The 20,598-nt window shown below is 44.0% G+C and overlaps 1 protein-coding gene across 1 annotated transcript; it reads right to left on the bottom strand.

Annotated features, from left to right (window-relative positions):
* Positions 1 to 3,961: 3,961 nt before the first annotated feature.
* Positions 3,962 to 20,392, bottom strand: oprm1 (opioid receptor, mu 1). The gene is made up of 6 exons (XM_019860427.1): positions 20,021 to 20,392; positions 8,458 to 8,807; positions 6,900 to 7,075; positions 6,299 to 6,477; positions 5,052 to 5,235; positions 3,962 to 4,608 (listed from the first exon to the last, which is right to left on the bottom strand). The coding sequence occupies exons 1-6, from the start codon at positions 20,266 to 20,268 to the stop codon at positions 4,603 to 4,605; spliced, it is 1,143 nt and encodes a 380-aa protein (XP_019715986.1). The 5' UTR covers positions 20,269 to 20,392; the 3' UTR covers positions 3,962 to 4,602.
* Positions 20,393 to 20,598: the final 206 nt, after the last annotated feature.

Below are 20,598 nucleotides of genomic sequence, written 5' to 3' on the forward strand. Positions count from 1 at the left end.
GTGTAGCTCCAATTAAGCACTTCCAGCACTTTATTTGATTTATACATTATTTTGTCAGCCCCGACTATGTCCATGGCAAGCCCCCCTTTTAGCCCCAGTAGGAAAAAAAAAACCTGGAGCCCGACTTATGCATGCATGTGTGTGTTTGTTTATATTAGTGCCTTTACCTCTGTTTGTGTCTATTGCCCGTATAACAGCTGAGCAGGACATGATAATGCGTAATAGCAGTGGGCAAGAGGACGTTGAATTATTATTATTTTTTATGTGTGTGAATGAAATCAAAGTTGGACGACACTGTCCATCACGTCTTGTTCACTCGAGGAGCAGACCTTGAGTGCAAGTTCTTCTCTTTGTAGTAGATTGCAAGTCATTCCCGTGGTTGTGTACATCAAAAGCTCGACACACGATGCAGCAGATTGAAAGCATCTGTTATTGCTGTTAATTTGGATCCCCGGGGGCAACCATTTCAGCACACAAATGGCAATCACAGTCAGTTAGCTACTTAGCTGGACATGCCAATTACGAGACTGTGGCAAAATACACTCCTCATTAAAAAAATGTCAAATTATTTTCTTATGCGTTACAATGAAATTGTATGACAGCATTTGACAGTTTCATTTCATGGGCATGCACTCAAGCTTTTGTCGAATGAATGCTCGCAACACAAGGCCAACTGAAAGTGCTGTGATAGTGAATTTAATGTGGAAAAAAGTATTAAATATTTGTACGCGTGTCGTGGTTCTACAAAGCATCCAACAAACTTTTATTGTAGTTGCAATTTATACACATTTTCACAACACCAGCGGGTTGCATACAGCATGTGTACCAGGACAACGTTCATCAAAAATAACAGCAAGGACAATAAGATAAGATATACAAGGTTACAGCATACATATTTTTTTATCAATATACATTTTTAAATGACACTTCAGATTCAATATGACCACAGTAGAAGCACAATCCTTCATCATTTTAGACCTCTTTTTTAAAATTCTTTTTAAAAATAGCTTTTAAGACAATTTTAGTGTATATAACGGTCAGTCATTCCAGAATTGGAGTGCATTTGCGCTTCAAAATTCTTAAAAACTAAGCCTTCACTGTTTTGATTTTCTGATACATGTATTCATTCATCATAATAATAAATTACAAATAATAGTTTGAGTAAGGAGTAGATGCAACCCTGTTAATGTCGTGCAAGGCCGTCACTGTAATCACAGCAACAGGGTTGGTTGCTGACAAATGTTAGCTTTCTCTCAGAAGTACAAGCTAAATGTTTAGCTAGCTGTTACTGCTAACCAAGAGGACACATTTACTGATGTACATAAGTCAAGGGAAAAACATGTGGAAATCAGGACGGAAACTGCATGGTTTAATATTTTGTATGTGGATTATTTAAAATTTGATGGGATGGGCGATGTAAAATGTCCTCCAATTCTGAAATGACCCATAAAAAATAATTAGAATTAGAATTACTGGAATAATTGAGACACTGAGAGTGGGCTCACTAACTCCATTTGTCATTTTGCAGGAGAGTAATTGAAAGTTTTAAAAAAATTAGGGTGTGGGAATTGAGACATTTTGGAAAATAATTTTTTTTAATGTCATTCATTTCTTAATATTTAGACACAATAACAATACTTATTCACTTGTCTAACCAAAGATGTTCAGCACAGCAGTTGTCCAAGTCCAAACATCCTTCAAAGCTATCAATATTTCCTGAAAGATAACACATAATGGAGTTAGCCCACACTTTGTCTCAATGGCTCAATTTATCTTTATTAAAAAAAAATAGCGGCACACGTAATATCAAATTTTGCAACGACGGTGAAAAAGCTGGCGAGCGCACTGCCTGGCCCTTAAATCCAATTAAGTCACGCACACGTAATATGATCTGACGATACCACCGTGGCGTTGTTTCATTAAGCCTGTGTGCACTGTCAAAAAACATTGATTCCCCTACAGAGTCGCATCTGTTTGCCAGGGCAAGATGTTGTTTCTCATGGTGACACAGCGTACTCCTCTTAAATGGGAAATTCTCTTGAAAGTCAATCTAAAATAATGGCCCGTAGGCCCAAACCCGATTCCTGCAAGTTGCTTTTGCCCATCGGAAATAATGGATGGCGAAATAAACTGGTTCAGAGTCATCCAAGGACCCTCGTTAAGTGGCAGGCAATGTTTTTATACATCCGTCTATTTTCTGAACTTCTTGTCCACATTTTACTGACATTCTTTACTGTCAGACAAGTTTAAAAAGAAGTAAACACTCTTTATACGATTTAAAAAAAAAAACTGTCATCCCTTTTACAGTGCTTCTAGAAGACGGAACAAATGCATCCAATTACCCCAAATAGTAGAAGAGCATGGGTTAGGATTGCAAATTAGGGTTTGGAATTAAAATTAAGTCAAATTATGGTTTCTACACCAGGGTTGGAGTTTCAAAACATGGTTGGAAGCCAAGCTTTCGACTTCTCACTACAAGTTAGGGTTGCAAGCCTGGTTAAAATTTAACATAGGGCCCGATAATTTTTTATTTTTATTTTTTTTGGTCGAGTTCCGATATTCGGTTGAATAAAATTGTAATCACCGATTCATCCACCGATTAATTGAAAAAAATAGATCGTGAATAAAATAACTTCATTTTTGGTCCCTTAACCCTTACAAAAATAAAGATACTGTATGAATTAACCCTATATTGCCAAATAATTATCATAATAAGAGTGTGTGTGTGTGTGTGTGTGTGTGTGTGTGTGTGTGTGTGTGTGTGTGTGTGTATGCTTGGGTTTTTTATTAATACTTGGGCCTGAAAAATTGTTTAGTCTTTGGTGTACAGTATTGTATTGTATGTGTATAGTAAAAAAAATAAATACAACTACATCACGGAATTTCACTTAATATTGTAATTCCCGCGATAAACGAGGGATTACAGTACTGTAGATTCCTGGCAGGGGTTTGGGTTTCAAAACAAGGTTCATCTTTCATCTATCTTGAAGTCTTGAACCCAAAAATAGACTTTCAAAATCGGGTTTGGGTTTCAAATTAGACTTTTAAACTGGGGTTAGGGTTTCACATTTCAGCGTTTGGCGGTTTTTACACTTCGATTTGCCTTGCTTACCAAATATGGTTCCACGCAGAACGCCCATCTATCCACGTTTTACTGTCGGCCAGGCAGTTAAGAAACAAGAAAACGTACGACAGACACCAAAGCAGCCGCAGTACGAACAACACACATTCCCGTGTGGCAAATACATCAAGTGAGCCTCCGTCGTGAGCCGCCGCCCGGCACGCACACACACACACACACACACACACACACACATACACACACACACACACACACACACACACGCCGGTGTCGTTAAAAGTATGCAAACACACTCATGCGGCAGCAGCGGGCTTACCGTATCATAAACACACTTGCTCAACCCCCCCGTTTCCCCTTTTCGGTCCAGAGACGATTTGCAGAGCTCGTCTATCGTCACAGTCCAGGCACAGGTTGGAAACGTAACACTTTGTCTCTGTGGGTGTGTGTGTGCGTGTGAGTGTGCAACAGAGAAAAAAAAAAACACCCTCGAAGCTGCCACCGTGCAAACAAACGAGCAGCAGGGAAATTAGCCTGTGGCGACTCGTGCTTTCAGAAACGAGTCGAAAATGCCACCAAAAGTTTCCCAGGGACATAACATTAGGTACAGCAGAACAATGTCAATCAATTGAGTGTTTACTCGATCAGCATTTGAAGGTCCATGTAGCAACCAGTCATGTGGATGTCCATCTAGTAGCCATAAGCCACAATTGTGGGAAACCATTGGAGTATTTTATCCACGTCCTTCATATCCAACTTAAGATCGTACTCGTAGGCCGAAAGTTGCACTGGTAGTGGCAAAAAAAACCAAAAACAACCATGACTTGTTCTTGGCATGGCTTCCGACATGGTTCTTGACTTGATGTTTACTGGTCCTTAACTGGGTTTTTGGTATGTTCCTGGCCCGGTTCATCAAGTGGTTTTCAAATGGTTCTTGACACCGTATTTCACCGTTTGACACCGTCTTTTATTTTGGGTCTTTCATGACGGTTTGTGATGTGGTTCTTGCACTGGCTCCAAATGTGCTACCAGTTCAGCGTGAAAGTGGTAGAAGTCAACAGCTACAGTATTTCTTCACTTATTTCGGACAGTTATTGAGACAACCGATCATTTCTCTTTGTCGACATTATCTCGAGAATTGGATTGGAAACAGTATTGCCTGGTACACGTTTGGGATTACCTGGCCTTGGCTGAGGTCTGCAGTCTATTACAAATCCGATGAAGAGCAGGCGTAAATAATACTTATTATAATAATAATAATAACAATGGTCAGCATCTTTGTATGTACAATTCTTATTTGTCCGTGCCGCACACCCCCTTCTGTTTCCGATTGGTCTCCCTGCTCCATTTGCCGACTTGCAACGTTTTGAATCTCAATCCGTGTGTAGGTGCGTTAATATGTGAGTGTCAGCGTGCGTGAGTTATTAGAGCCCTGTGGTGACTTGTGTGACTTCCGAGTTGAGGTCGTCATTGGCGCCGCCACCTCGACAGCGAGAGTCAACGGACGACTCCTCCACGGCTAGTCATACCTGCCCGAGAGACACAAAATGGACGCCGGTTTGAAGTAACTTAAAGTAACAGCGTGGTACCTCCAAAAACAATGTGGCTACGTCAGTGGTGCGTCTTTCATAGCTTTGGCAACATTGCATCCGCTACTTTAGTGGTGTTATCGAAGTTGTGGACCAGTCAGGACACCAGTCACGTTGTTCTAGCATTAGCATCGGTGCTAGCTGTGTGCGAGACTCGATTTACTTTCGGACAGTAACTTAGGAGTGGGTTAAAACTTTAAAATTTCAAACATACTTGCGACTTTCACATTTGTGATTGATGCCCTTCTTTGGCTTTCAGTGAATTAGCTTAATTAGCCTCCTTCGCCATATTATCGCCGCGCGTCTATTTTATTTATCATGGTAGTTTTAAGGTCAATTATGCCTTTTAACCTGTAGAGGGAGCTTCACTGTCTCCACCATACCTGCTGATTGGACCTGTCGCCCGTCTGCGCACTGTTGGGCTCGCGCTGGGGCGCCCTGCGGCCGACCGCGCCCACCCGAGTGGAGTTCTGCATCTCCAGTAGCGAGGGGCCTGATGAGCAGAACTCGCGGAAACAGCGCTTGAAGTTCTCGTCCAGGTAGCCGTAAAGCACCGGGTTCAGACTGCTGTAAGTGTGCAACATCAACCCATCAGTACATAACAGCGAGCAATAGATCATCTGTCGTGAAGAAATTAAGACCGTGCACAAATTAAAGACCTTAGTAATAATAGCGAAAACGGAATCGTGTGCACTGGCTCGAATCAAAATATGCAAAAATAATAGCAGGCACTTTCTTGAATAATTTTATTTTTTTATTTTTTTAAAGGACGCCCCTCCCCCTCCCAAAAGCATATCATCAAGCAACTGTTATGGCGAAAAATAAATGTCATGACGACATCGTGCCAAGCAAGATATCATACACTCGCTTGAACAAAAGCTTTGCAAAATGGAAGCAGTGTCGTGAGTTTTAGTTTTCAAAAAATTCGGCTATTACCACTTAGCAGCATATCATGCGCTCTCTTAAAAAAAAACAAAAAACATGTTTTCAAAATTAGACCATTAATACCGAACAGCAAGCAGCATATCATGCACCGTCGTGACGAGAAATATGAAAAAAAAAATCCATCACGATATTGTCTCAAACAATGCACTATCTTGAACAAAAACAAAAAATATGCAAAGATAAACCATGCGGATTTGCAAAATGAAACCGATCGAAATATAGAAGGAAACAAGATATCATGCACTGCCTTGGATACATTTATTAAGAACAGAAGTACATCACAACATTGAAGTAAGCAGCACAGCATGCGCTGTCTTTGCTAAATCTCTGCAGAGGAAAAAAAAACCAAAACATTATGGCATTGCAGCATATCATGCACTGTCATTGTTAAAAATGGGAGAGAAAAAAAATCCATGACTACATTGTTGAAGAAAAATATGTGGGGAGATAACACACGTAGCATATCATGCACTATCTTGAGCAAAGGTTTTTTTTAAAAATAAATCTGTCAAAATCGAGCACCAAAACATATCATGCGCTTGGACAAAGTTTATTCAGAAAATAAGTCCATCACAACATTGCCGCTATCATGCAGAGCGTGCGTGTCTCGACTCATCGCCACTTTTCGTGCTTCCCGCCCTCCATCATGTCGCGCCAAGCGGCATCGTCGGCTTTGCTCGAGTACCTGTTGGTGTATCCCAGGGCGATGCAGAAATGCCAAGTGACGGTCTGCAGGGTGGAGCTGGAGATGTTGATCAGGGCGATGATGATGACGAAGATGTGGATGGGTGTCCAGCACACGATGAAGACGGACACCACCACCAGCACCATGCGCGTGATGCGACGCAGATTCCTGTCCTTCTCCTAGGCCCCCCCCCAAACCACGACAATTAGCTCACTTTTAACAGCCTTCATGCACCCTGATCACATCGTGCACCACGGAAACGATTCATTTCCCATTTGCTACATTGCTATTCGCCGTTCCATCTTTCCCCAACATCGTATTTTTGATTTGCAGGATTACTGCAAAATGATTCTCGCAGGGTGATCGATTTATGAAATCAGTACAAGTCGGTCACCGCATTGAGCCGCAGTTGATTCTGTTCAGCTGTGTTGCTCTTTTTTCTTGGGTGATGAATCAATGGAGCTCGCAACTTTTCGAGCCCATTTATACCGAGAGGGAAAAAAATCAATCGGGACTGGAGTTGATGCGATGCATTCTAATGCCCTCTCATCCGTGTCACGGAAAGGCGCAGCCGAAGATTCGAAGCGAGCGGACGGTTCACCTGCGAGCCCGACAGCATGCGCACGCTTTTGAGGCGCAGGACCATCAGGCCGTAGCAGACGGTGATGATGAGCACGGGCATGATGAAGGCGAAGATGAAGACGCAGATCTTCAGCAAGATGTCCCAGTACCACGACGGCTGCGGGAAGATCAGCTTGCAGTCCACGATGCTCGAGGCTGTGCGGGGGAAATGCGGCCGGAAATGCCACATCACAAGGTAATAACGCAGTGTTTTGAGATAAAAAGTTGTATTTTTTTCAGGGTTAAAGTTGGCATTTTTGTACAAGAATAAAGTTGGATTTATTTCCCCCCCGACAAAAAGTCATACTTTCCGAGAGAAAGAACAACATTGTCTGATGGCAGAGATAAAGTCTTACGATTTAAAAAAAAAAAAAAACAAGATGAAAAAGTCTGATTTGAGGGGGTAAAACTTTTTCGGAAAATGCCGTATTAGGATGACAAAAAAAAATCATTATTCAGTCATAGCAATACAGTCACATTTCATGATAAAAGTTTGATAAATGTATTATGACATCCCCCTGCCCAAAAAAAAAAAATCATCCTAGAAGAATCGTCATATTATTTAATAATTTTTTTTTCCTGGTGAAAATATTCAAGAAAAAGGTTCTTGATTTTAATGAAAAAAAAAGGCATATGTTTCAAGGAAAATTATTGACGTGATTACAGTCTTGTGTTTTCCAGAATAATTGTTACAATCTGAAAAATGAGAAAAATGTAGCATTTCGATGAGCAGCTGTACTAAACTGTAGTAACTGCTAAAGGGTTAGAAATTTTGGTGCCACTATATTATGAACAGTGGCTCCAAATATCGGTTATCGGCCTCCTCGGTATTGGCCTTGGAAAAGCGATAGTTTTATCGTGAGACAGTGGCACCATCCCGTTATTATTCTTCACAAATGTCTCCATATCGAAGCGTTTTGTCGCCGCCCGTCATAACGCGAAGGCAGTCATTTTGTCAGCGCCGCGCCGCGTGTCTCGTGTTTGTCCTTCTGTTGTTTTGCCGTTTTGATGGCTAATCCAAAACCAGACTGTGTAACATGTAAACACGATTATGCGATGGACAACAACGTCACAACTGTGCGCTCTTATTAAGAATAAGCTCCAAAGCGCGGCGACTTCCATCCACATCAACATAATTCAAGCAAATTAAAGTGTAATGAACACTCCAGCGGGCTTGCTCGGGGTCCTTTTGCAAGGAGCACTATTTACTAGCTATTCTCCGCTGAAAGGCTTCCCTGTGACTCATTTATACGAGTCGCTGGCATTGTTGCCTTAACAGCGGAGGTAATGGAGAGAAAAGGGCCAATGAAGCTCGCCAAGCGTTATCTTGCTGCAACAGAAGTTGGAGCAAAAGGCCAGCGGGTGATTTCAACACACGGTGGGCACGGAAAGCTTCACAGATGACACGTTAAAACCCGGATGCTTCGGATTGGCTCGCTAATCAGATAGTCGCGCGTGACGTCCCGCTCGGCACTGTCTCGCGGTGGGCTGAGTTTGAAAGGAGAACGTATTCAAGACGAGCATGTCGGCAGACTCACGAGTGACGACGGTGGAGGCCATGAACATGACCGGCAGGCCGATGGCGGACGACAGGATCCAGTTGCAGACGTTGACGATCTTGGCGTTGCGCGGCGTTCGGAAGTCCAGAGCCTTGACCGGGTGGCACACGGCCACGTAGCGGTCGATGCTCATGGTGGTGAGCGTAAAGATGGACGTGAACATGTTGTAGTAGTCGATGGACATGACCATCTTGCACAGGATGTCGCCGAAGGGCCACGTGCCCATCAGGTAGTTGACACTCTGGAAGGGCAGCGTGCTGGTGACCAGCGCGTCGGCCAAGGCGAGGTTGAAGATGTAGATGTTGGTGGCTGTCTTCATTTTGGTGTACCTGCCCGAAAAACAACGTTAGTGGTTTTCTCTCTCTTTCTCTCTCTCTCTGAGTGTTTGAGTCAGGCAATTGGGTTGGCATGATCACACATTCGTCATGTCATTTGGTCTGTGAGGTTTCCATGAGATAAAAAAATGAAGAAAAAAAAAACTCATGACATAGTCATCAAGTTACAATGTAAAAACGGCAACCTCAAAATGAAGTCGTGTGAAAAACAAAGTCTGCGTTGTTGCTACGATGGGCCCGACTTTCCAATTTAAAGTGCACTCAGACTCTCTTTACGGCGGCTCAGAATTTTAATGGCGAGAGCACACATTATGCTCAACTTCCTCTTTCCATTCCATGATTATTTTTGAACAAAATAATGGAAAGCGTGAAAATTGGAGGACATGAGAGAGCAAAGGCAACGCTCCCCAAAGTATCCATTCAGAGGCGGCGTGCCGAAGAGGGAAGATTTCAAATTCAACACTTCACTATTTAATACGTTCTATGCGGCCCCCACTCGTCTAAACACGGCATTCTGATTAATACTGCATCTGTGGAAAATGAATTAGTGAGAAGAATCCATTCGTTTTTAACCATCTCAGCGGGCGGCCATTTTGCCATTTGCTGTTGACTGAAAATGGCATTTCAGTTGCTCGGGGCTCGGTTATCCAGTCACAGCTCTGCCGATTTCTTAGGTAGGTCATGTCACGTTCGCAAACGTAGCCAGGTTTGATTGTTACCTGAGCCCCGAGCAACTGTGATGACTTTTTAAGTCGACAGCAAGTGGCAAAATGGCCGCCCCCTGAGATGGATCAAAACAGGTGGATTTTGCTGCTTCATTCATATTCCGCAAAAGCAATAGTAATCAGAATAGCGTGTTTAGGCTAGCGGGGGTGCACGCAACATATTGTGAAGAAAAATTGGGGGTTAAATTACCTTTAAAAAGAAAAAAATCAAAATGGCCGTCCCCTGAGATAGATCAAAACAGGTGGATTTTGCTGCTTCATTCATATTCAACAAAAGCAACAGTAATCAGAATAGCATGTTTAGGCTAGCGGGGGTGCACGCAACATATTGTAAAAAAATTTTGGGGTTAAATTCCCTTTTTCAAAAAAAAAAAGATTTATTTTGATTTGCTACAACATCGTGGACCTCAAGGATATCAACAAAATAAACAGCTCTACGAAACCACTCGAGCGTTTATTGGCTAAAAATGCCACTTGTAAAAAGAGCTGTTTGTTCAACTAATGGCCACATTTTCACACTTGGGAGTGTCATGTCCCGTTTGCGACAGCAGGCGGCAGACGGTGTTTTCGGGCCGGATGCACACCTGCTACCCATTTGTAATCAGGCACTGGCTTTATCAAGGCCGGCTTTCGTACTTTCACTTGCCGGAGAATTGTTTGCCGTGCCACTGCTTTGCCTATTGTGTCGGTAGTACCTTTTTGCATTTCGCCTTTGTGCGCGAGTTAGTATTCGGTGTGTATTATTATTGCGACTAGATCGTTTTTCTCCTTGCCTTCGTGCGAGCGTTTTTTTTGTTATTCGGTTCTTTCGTGCTTTTCCTGGTACTCGTTTTTGCCAGCGTTTTCTGTTGTCTCGTTTTTGCGGTGCGGTTTTTGTTAAATAAATCTTATTTTCATACGGAGTTCTTGTTGTTGTCTGCTGTTTCGGGAATCCTTTAGATCACCTTGGTTGCGAGTGAAGCGGGTTCCCTTCCGCTTTGCTCGCAACGTGACAGGGAGGACAAAGAGCATCCAAGTAGAGGGCCTTTGTGTGACTGTATTAAAAGTGTCCCAATAGTGCTCCATGATGCCAAGCAAAGTGGTGCTCAAAGCAAATATTGACCACAAAGCCTTCCTTTCACGTGTCCCCCCCCCACCCCCCCACCCCACTCCATCCTTGGATGCGTCCTCATATTGATTGAAAACAGCCCAAACGAACAGTGAGACAATTCAGCGGGCTGAATTAGTACTATTGAACCCTCACCGTCATCTTCTTCTTCTTCTTGTTTTTTTATTATACCCTCGCTAATCCCAAATCCTCTTAACAAGCGTCCATGATGACATGTTTGTTCATTAAATTCTAATTAACCGGAACGCTGACAGCTTGCCAGCCTCGTTATTTCCTAGCTTTATTGGTCCAGGGGCGGTTAGCTGAGGCAATAGTTCGTCACATGGTTCCGGAGTGGCAGAAGGGGCGTTTGTTTTAAATGCCCTCGCGGGTCTAACCGTTCCGTTTTAGGTGTGTTTTTGTTGTGATTCTCCACCAAACTTCCCAAAGACTTTTCAGGATTCTTTCAGGAAGGAAGGGATTGGTTTTGAGCAATATAATAGTTGTGTGATGTCAGATAATTCATTCTCCACCCTGAGAAACACCTTTTTAAAACTTCAGGTGCACAACGTGTCATCAAATAACAGGCCCGGTTGGTTCAGTTGGCGTTTGAGAGACGCTTAACCTGAAAATGCACAAACGAGTTTGCATATCATAAAGGGGCCTCACTCGCTACCTACAAGTCTTCACATACACTTTTTACACGAATGAAAGGGGAGCGGGGGGTGTGGGGGGCAGTGGCAGAGAGCTGGCGACCGCCAAGTGCCCATTTCACAGCGCAGGTGTGCGTCCGCTTTGTCGAGACTGTGGCGCGCAACTAACGCGCCGCATTTAAAGCTAATGTATGAAGCAGCTTTGATTGGCCATGACTGAAGTGGGCTCTGACCACTTCCACCGTGGCGCAGCCCTCTCTCACAGATCCGCCGGCCGGAACGTGTCTGAAATTTCCATATGACCTCCGCACAGAAATACGACACAGCTGTGCCAGAGTGTGTGTGTGTGTGTGTGTGTGTGTGTGTGTGTGTGTGTTTATTTTTCTTAAGTAGAAGTTTACAAGTGGGGTCATTAGTGGTCACAACACAGCAGCAGAGGCTCTTTAAAGTGCTTGTAGCAGTTGTGCACAGCTTGAATAGCTGGAGTGGCCGGAAAATGCTTATTTACTGAGGAAAGCCAGTTTATTATTGATTCCTCAAGTGTGAAATTAATTCTTCAGCCAGGGCAAAGGCAAGCTACGTGTGCATGGCTCCAAAAAAAAAAAAAACAAGCAAATGAGCAAATAATTTAGGGACGACTGTCCAAATGGCACACTAAAGCCTATTGTTGTTTGTCTTGTTGCCATCCAGTACAAGAGCGAAGATATAAATGCTCTGAGGTATTTGTTAACAAGGCAAACTAAAACCGCAATAACAAACATATTGCTAATAAATGAATACCCCTGAGCAGAGATGCGATGAAAAATTTGCATTACGACTACAGTGGCGTTCTGAGTATTGCCACAATATTGCGAAAAGAAACGCATGAGGGATTTGCTCATGGTGTGACACAAGCTCAAACACGAGGTATGCTCGCACACTCATGAAAACGAAGGCAGGAAATTTATGAGAGCGGAGCGCACGCTACCTCTCTGAACCATTTTTCAGTGGGGTCGAGGTGATTGGGAAAAAAGAAAAAGAATCCGGTCCAACTCCTGAAGGAGCAGTACGCATGGAAAGGGGATCCAAAGACATAATCAATGAACATCATTGGACATAGGGTTCAAATCTTTCCCTGCCGGCCAGTTCATACCTTATATTGAATACATGCACCACTAGTGTGTATCATACTTTTCTTTGAAAAAACGAGAGAGCCTCTCAAGTAAGCAAAGTCATGAATTTTATTTTGGTTTTTTTCCCTCAGCTTCACCGACATATCAGTCAAGCCTCCCTTTGATCCTGGGAGAGAACAAATTCTGGCACTGTGCCTGACCCCCACTATTCTCAGGGAACAGGGCTTGGACCCATACAAAAAAAAAACAAAAAACTGACTTTTTAGCCCTCCATTGTGTGACAAGCCTGTCACGATTCATCATGAGTAGTCAAATGAAGGTTAAAACAAAACAGCCGCTCTCCCGGGAAACTAAAGCAGAGCAAAGCTGCTCATCCTTTGACAGGTATGGAAGGGCACAAATAAACCTCCCTTTGTAGTGTCCATTTGGGTGATGTCACATCATAAAAAAAAAAAACAAAAAAAACTCCTGCAGCACTTATGAGGACCATCACAAAAAAATTCCCTTTGAAGCCTGCATGACCGGAACAAGCATGCTTACTGTCTGTTGAGTGTTTATAAAAAATAAAAAAAAACACTGTGTAGTGCAAAACTAAATTGCAGTACACCCACTCACCTTTTCAAAGATGACTCTGACCAAAAAAAAAAAAATCCTTTTAAGCCTTCAGAACTGTAAAAAGCCTGCCATTATTCATTCTTAACACAATTGTAAAAAAATAAATAAATAAATAAAAATTAGCGGATAGTAAAACTAAAATGCAGTAGAAGCACTGACGTTTTGACACTTTCTTCTTGAAAAAAAAATCCCTCTGCAAGCCCACCGAATGGTGTTATTACATTATTAAATAATCGAGTAAAAAAAAAAAAAAATCACATTTTTTATTTAAACCTCCTCAGCTTTTGTAGCACCTTGAGTAACTTTACACAAAAATAATAATCCTAATAATAATAATAATAATACAACAAAAACAGAAACAACTCCCTGTGCAGCCTCTAAAACCACAACCACCCTGTTGGCATTCATTACTAACTGTTATGTTTTAAAAAAAAAAAGAAAAAAAAACCCTAACCATTGCTGTTTAGTAAAACTAAAATGCAAGTTTCTCCATTGTGGGACAAATTAAGGTTTTCTTATTCTTATTCTTAAATCTATTACAACCACTCACCTTTTGACAGACATATAATACATCCTTCATAATGATATTACATTATCGAAAAAAAAAAAATCACCAGTCACAACCTAAAGTATTGAACCTTTTTCAATAACCTCCTGAGCTTTTGCAGCTCCTCCAGGACCTTTCCAAAAACACCCCATGAAGCCTTCAAAACAACCTCGACACGCCTGCCGCCCTTCCGTAATTCCAACAAAGCCGTAGCGCTCCTTGAGCACAACATCTTGCAGCCGCCTGGCCATTAATCTACTGGACTGCTGTTATCCAGCGCACAAAACATCATTTGTCATGAACGTGTGAAAGTGTGCTGCCGCTGTTTTGATATTTTCTCCCCTGCCGGTAACACAATCCACACACACTGACGGATTGCGAAGGTCCGCGAGCCGCGAGCCGTCCCCCGGAGGTTTCCATTGAGTTCAATATTTAGGAGCGCAACCGGAAGGAATGCGTGTTCCGTGCCAGTACATTCAGCCCGGGTCTGAGGAATCTAATCAGAAAAACTCAGCAGACTAGAAAGGGTCCCACGCGCCGGAGCCCGATCGCATTGTGAAAAGCTATTTGTCGCCGCGTTAGCGCTAAGCTAGGGTCATTTATCATGTAATTGCAGTGTAAAGGCACTCATGCAATCGTCATCGTCCGCCCACCCGCGCGGATCAGTGGAAATACGTTGGCCAGCCTCCATTTTTGTTCCAACAAAATGTCCCCAAAAAGAGTCCGAAATTAGATCAAACGGTTGAACGTCGTTTCAATGTAGCCCGCTAACGTTCACATTTCAAAGTCTCGATTTCACATCACCTCTTTTCCATTTGCCGATTTTGCTTACAACAAACTCCCGTATAACATAAGTTTCCTTATAACGATCAGATTTTTTTTCCCCCGCAAAATAATGGGAAACGCCTTCGGTACAACGAACCGTGGGAAGCTAACTGCCGCCACGCCCTTGCTTATGAACGAAATGCATGGCGGGGGATTCCCCTCTGTCGCTTAGCGATGCTCTTGATCGACGTTGTACTTCCCGCCATAATTCACGGAGCAACGGCGCAGTTCTGAGCACGTGCTCTGAAAACATGTCCGGTCAACGGAAGCAAATCTTGGTGTCTGTGAAGGCTGACATTCTCTCTCGCTTTCGAAAGGGAGTCTGCCAGACCAAGTTCAGCTGAGACTACGAATTGGCAAAGTCAACGATTTCGACAATTATCCGTAGAGGCATCAAAATCTTGGCAAACTTCGAAAACCAACTGAATGAAAGATGTTCATAAACGGCTTCGGAGGGCAGCACATCCTAAATTGATGGGAGTTGTCGGCGGCACCGGCAGTTGCCTATGGCGGCCATTTTATTGGAAATAAAGTTCCGACAAACTACCGTTCGAACGTACAGACTCGTTCTGTTCCTCAAGGTACGTTGTAACGGCGTTCGACTGTACAAATGCAGGAAAAAAAAAAAAAAAGACGGTTTTGTCGCATGCGAGTAAACCACTGCTCAGCCCCCAAGGTCACCTTGTGTTTTAACACGCAACTCAAGTTTATTTATTCAGCACTTTAAAAACAACCGCAGCGGCATACAAAGTGTTGGAAATCAAAAAAAAGATCCGACATATTTAGAACAAAGGCCGCGAAAACAATTCATTAGGATCATAAAAACAGTAAACACGATAAAACACAGAGACAACGCAGGGCCTCATGCGTTCCGTAGAGCAATAAAAAAAGGTCGATCCCTTCAATTAAATCAGAAAAAATATATATTTTTTAAGAGAGGTGTAAAAACAACATCGATGTTATAGTTGCAAAAGTGTGCACATCCTCATGACTGAAGATTTGGCTAGTGTTCAGCAGTCACCAGTCCAAATTTCAACTCATGTAAAACATCGGTCACCATTTCAAGTCCGTGAATCCTTTTCAGAAGTTCTAGCGGGCTTTTCCTGACATTTCTTTTGCCTTCCAGCCAAAGCCTGAAGGTTTTATTTCAACTATAACTATTTCAAACTCTTCCTAATTCCTCCCGCCTTTTCCAAGGTGACAGTTCCAGCTGAAGAAAATCAGCGGCCGCAGCGTGACGCTGCCATCGGAAATACTTTTTATTTTGCCGCCGTCCACCATTTGACGTACCTTGTACAATTTCAATCTTTCAATGGACCACAACGACATCTCCCCAAACGTCCGATAACCGCCCTCATTTCCCCGTCACCTTCTTTCTGACATTGAGCAAAGACCTAATTATCAACCGATTAAAGGACGCTCCGTTATCTGGCGTGGCGCGGCGCGAATGCCGACCGTTTTTTAAACACCCCCCTACTCCGCGTGAATGCGAAGAAGAAACAAAAAAGCCACTGCTTTGCGTTATCGTCGTTCGACAAAAACGGAGACAATTTAGCCCAGCGCTCCCAATGGAAATCTCTGAGGGGGAGAGAGAGTTTGTCTGCTCGTTGCCACGGTAACAAAGAGGACGTGTCGCCAACGGCCTGCGGAGGAAAACAGCTGAAGGTTGTGCACCTTGACCCGCGAGATCTTCTATGGTTTGTTTCACGAGGACGACATGCACGCAGGTTATAGATGAGGCTTTTTCCTATCTCACCACACACACACACACACACACACACACACACACACACACACACACACACACACACACACACGCGCGTAATTACCCCCTAACAAGAAGGCAGGAGGAGAAAATGAGACGATATTTTTGTCACCTTGCGAGACAAATATCGATTCTGACGTGTTCCCGATGACGTCCGTGACAGCTCATATCACAATTTTTTTTTTTTTTTGCTACATGATCGATCTTGTCTTTTAATAGAGACCTAATAACGACTGGAACAAGAGGCGGATTGAGTCCAGTCCGCACGGAAGGTGCAACAAATGCACAGCCCCGCCGCCGCCATAAGCATCCTTCCATCTGCCCGTCCATCACCCCAAGCGGTTTGCCGCTAAAAACACAAAACGGAACTTTGTTGACACGAGTCCGTGGCCCCAACGAGAAGTCGAAGGTGCCGGGATTTGTGGAATCGCATCACGTACGCACGCCCCGCGCCTCGCTTCCATTTTCATCCTTCACGCGTCTTATATTTCATCCAGGTGATGAAAAAACGGTTCCAGTTGATATTCCGTCACCGGTGAGTTGCCGCTATGGCTCCACAATGTTGCGCGTGTCATTCGGTGTGGCTCTGATCGGCGATTGAGCCGCAAGGTTGTTCGTGACCATGTACGTTGTTTTAGACTCCGACGTGCGATCGTACCGCAATGTTGTGCGCGTCCATTTTCATGCTGTGATCGCGCCGCAATACGGAGCGCGTCCGTATTTCTTCTATGCAGACTGTAAGTGAGACAGAGGATTGCTCTGCAGCATTTTTTGTCCACGTCGAGTTTTTGTCAACTTTGACTTATGATCGCTCCACAGCGTCGCGCACACCCGCGTTTTAGACTTGGGACAATGTGGTCGCTCCGCATTTGTGTGCATCCAGATTTGTTCTGTTTCGACTTTGAGTGAGACATGGAATTCCTCCACAACGTTGTGTGCCCATTTTTATGTTTTGTAGAGTAAGACATGTTCATTCCACAATGTTGTGTGTATCTATGGTTTGGCCCTTGTCTTAGTGCGATTCCATGTTAGTGAGTTAAAATATGACGTTTATCACTCCACAATGCTGTGTGTGTGTGTGTGTGTGTGTGTGTGTGTGTATGTGTCTTTGATTTAAACCTAGACTCTGACATTTGACGTCTGTCCACAGTTTTATGCATCAACAGTTTCAAACCCTGATTTGCGCTGGCTCCACAATGTTGTGCGTGTTGCGTAATGTTAATATTCGAAAGACTGTTGTGCGAATCCGTGCCATGGAGTTGGATGCTGTCATGTGATCGTTCCGCAGCGTTCGTTGTATGTCCACAGTGGTGTTGTGTGTCCATTTTTATTTTCTGTCGACTTCCGGTCGCATGGCTCCACCATTTTGTGCGACGCATGTTTTCGCCCCTGACTTTGGATCGCTCCACAAGATTATGCGCATCCATGTTTTGGTTTTCCCCCCCGGTCTGTTTCACTTCTTGCTCATTTTCATTTGGTCATGTAAGCCGATTTCACTTGATATTAATTCCATGATGTCCGAAACCTTTTTTTTCATCCCCGCCCCCCCCTGCCGCCGCCAAAAAAAAAAAAGGGCCTTCACCCCTGTCTGCAGTTAAGTCAAAAATTAAAATGTCTCTGGGCACAACAAAAGGAAAGTTTCTTTGATCCAAACTTACTTTGAGAGCAAAATGTCGCTAAATGAGATGTTATCTCCCGCTCACGCTCGGCGCATAAACAACTTAATGGCACTTCCCATTAGAGCTTTGGCAGCAATGTAGCGCACGACACTTTGGGTCTCGTCCCAACATCTACGCTTTTGTTTATTGCGACGGCTCTCCGCAGAAGTGGGACCAGGGGATGGTGACTTTGTCTTACTCCCTCCGTGTGTTTGGAACTTTCAAACGGGATTATGAATGGAATAGCCAGCATGGAAATGTCATCTTATTTCCAAGAAGTTACAGTAGCCCCCCGTCTTAGAGGCATTCAGACTTGCACTCCGACATGTGATTGTGCCCCGGTGCTTTTAGTTTTTAAATTTCACACCATTATGTGACCATTAGATTTTTGACCCTGATGTGGGCATCAATTTTTTTTCGTTTTGAATAGTGCCGCGATCGCTCCACAATGTTGCGTGCGGTTGTATTTTAGACCCTGAAGTTTTTGTTTTTTTTTCTCAGTCACTCAATGAAAGATTTCCGGATGGGCCGCGAGAGGAAGCATGAGAAGAAGTCCGAGGAGATGAAGATTGAGAGCGCAGTTGTTACTCTTTATGATCCGAAGGGTTGCCACGGGAACACCTTACTCACGCACCTCTGTGTCTATTTAAACTGGCCAAATTGCATCCGAGAGCGGCAGCGTGAAAGTGAGGATGAGGAGCATATATGACTCCTTTTTTTTTTTTTTCTTTTCCAATCCTCAGGAAATGCTGTCAGTGCACCATTAGCTAAATGGCTGCTCCACCGGTTGTGGAACAGAGTGCAAGAAAGACATGGAAGTTGTGTCTCACATTAGGGCGCATCCTTTTTTTAATCGCGTACTCTAATGGGTCGGAAACCGTTTTTGATGACTGAAGCGGCATGTGCAGCTATGTTTATGTTTTGTGGACATGTGAACACTTCACAATGGTGTGTGTGTGTGTGTGTGTGTGTGTGTGTGTGTGTGTGTGTGTGTGTGTGTGTGTGTGTGTGTGTGTGTGTGGACATGCAGGCTGAAGTGTGTTTATGACAGCGCGGAAGCTGTCTGCTAACTTGATAGCCCTCAGCTAATGAAACCATAAACTCTCAAATAGGACATGGCTACCGCTTTGGGATATTCCAAAATGGTTTCAGCAAAGCACCTGAAGTTTAAGATAACGGGTGAGCATGAGGCTGCATGCTGCCGGTGACCGGCAAATGATTGATACCTTGTCAGTCAAGCTTTCTGTCTCTGATAAGTTGCTCTTCCTCGGGCATTGGGGCCTCTTCAGAAAAAAATTAATAAATAAAAAGCAAACTCCCTCTTGAATACAGATGAAACAAAACAGGCTCACTGAGCAGAGGTCTAGTGAGGCAGGCTGAAGTCTAGAGTGACATCACACACAATAGCTGTCCCGAATGGTTGTTGAAAAAAAGCCAAAGAAAAAGTCAAACAAGTTGATGCCCACTGGACTGAGGTCTTGTGAAGTACAAGAATCGTCTTTGGTCAGAGTAAATTTGACCCAAAAAAAAAAAGCAGATTGACACTCATTGAACTGAGCTTGAGTGTGATATGCTGAGGTCTCGTGTGACATCATGAGACTTGCTGAACTGAGTTCCCGTGAGGCCTTGCAAAAATTACACCGAAATTAAGTTTTGCAAAACCAAGCCAAAGAAAAAGCCAGATTTGATCATGCACACTGAACTGCGGTCGAGCAAGGCACGCAGGGGTCTTCATGTGACGTCATGCGTGAAATGTCCCACAAAAAGCAAACAAAAAAAGTCCCAAAACGTTGGAACTGATCTCTCGCGACACGCGTCGTCTTTTATTTGGTTTATGCTCGTCAAATACGAGCCAAAGACAAAGCTGAATCGAACCCTTTGGCGCTCACTGAACTGAGGTCTAGTTTGTGACGCCCCACACGCTTTTGGTCGAAGCAGCTATAGTACGACCTTTGGAGCTTTCACTCTCGTCCGGTGCGCCGCTGGCGGAGGTCTGCTTGAGAATTTGGAGCAATTTGAGCTATTTCAATTTAAACACCTTTGCCAGACGCCCCGCGTGTCCGACAACCAGCAGGCAGGACGGTGACAGCCTCCCCCCCGTCCAATCGGCGCGCAACTCTCGGCGAGATTTTTACTCGCAAGCGTCTGCTGACTCCGCAGCAAAACAGCAACAACAAAACCGCACACTTTTAGTGTTATAACTGACGCGCGTGCGCGTACCTGACGATGATGTACATGACGAGCACGTTGCCCACCAGCCCCACCACGGACACGATGGAGTAGACCGCCGTGATGACGATGGCGATGATGACCGGGTTGGCGTCGCCGTAGTCTGCTTCGCCGCCCGGGGCGCGCTCGCCGTCGCACCCGCTGCCGTTGGAGCACAAGCCGCCGCCGCTGTTGTTGTAAAAGGCGGCCATCGTGCTCCGGTATTCCGCGTCCGAGAGGTTGCCTTCTGCGCTCTCCATGGTTCTTAAGAATTTTATTGGATTTCTTTTTTCAAAGGAGAGGAGGCAGAAGAAGAAGCGGACGAAGGTGCTTGCGCTCCGAAGTGGAAGCTGCAACGGACTGAAGCGAGTTGGAGTGAAGCGGGTACGGGACAGGGGAAAAAAAAGAGAGAGAGAGAGAGAGAGAGAGAGAGAGAGAGAGAGAGAGAGAGAGAGAGAGAGAGAGAGAGAGAGAGAGAGAGAGAGAGAGAGAGAGAGAGAGAGAGAGAGAGAGATGGCACCCTTTTGCTTATTTGCTTAAAAAAAAAAAAACACGACGTGATGAAATCACACTTAAACAAAATGTGCTGT

This window comes from Hippocampus comes, unplaced genomic scaffold (assembly GCF_001891065.2).
Source record: "Hippocampus comes isolate QL1 unplaced genomic scaffold, H_comes_QL1_v1.1 scaffold39, whole genome shotgun sequence".
Classification (NCBI taxonomy): domain Eukaryota; kingdom Metazoa; phylum Chordata; class Actinopteri; order Syngnathiformes; family Syngnathidae; genus Hippocampus; species Hippocampus comes.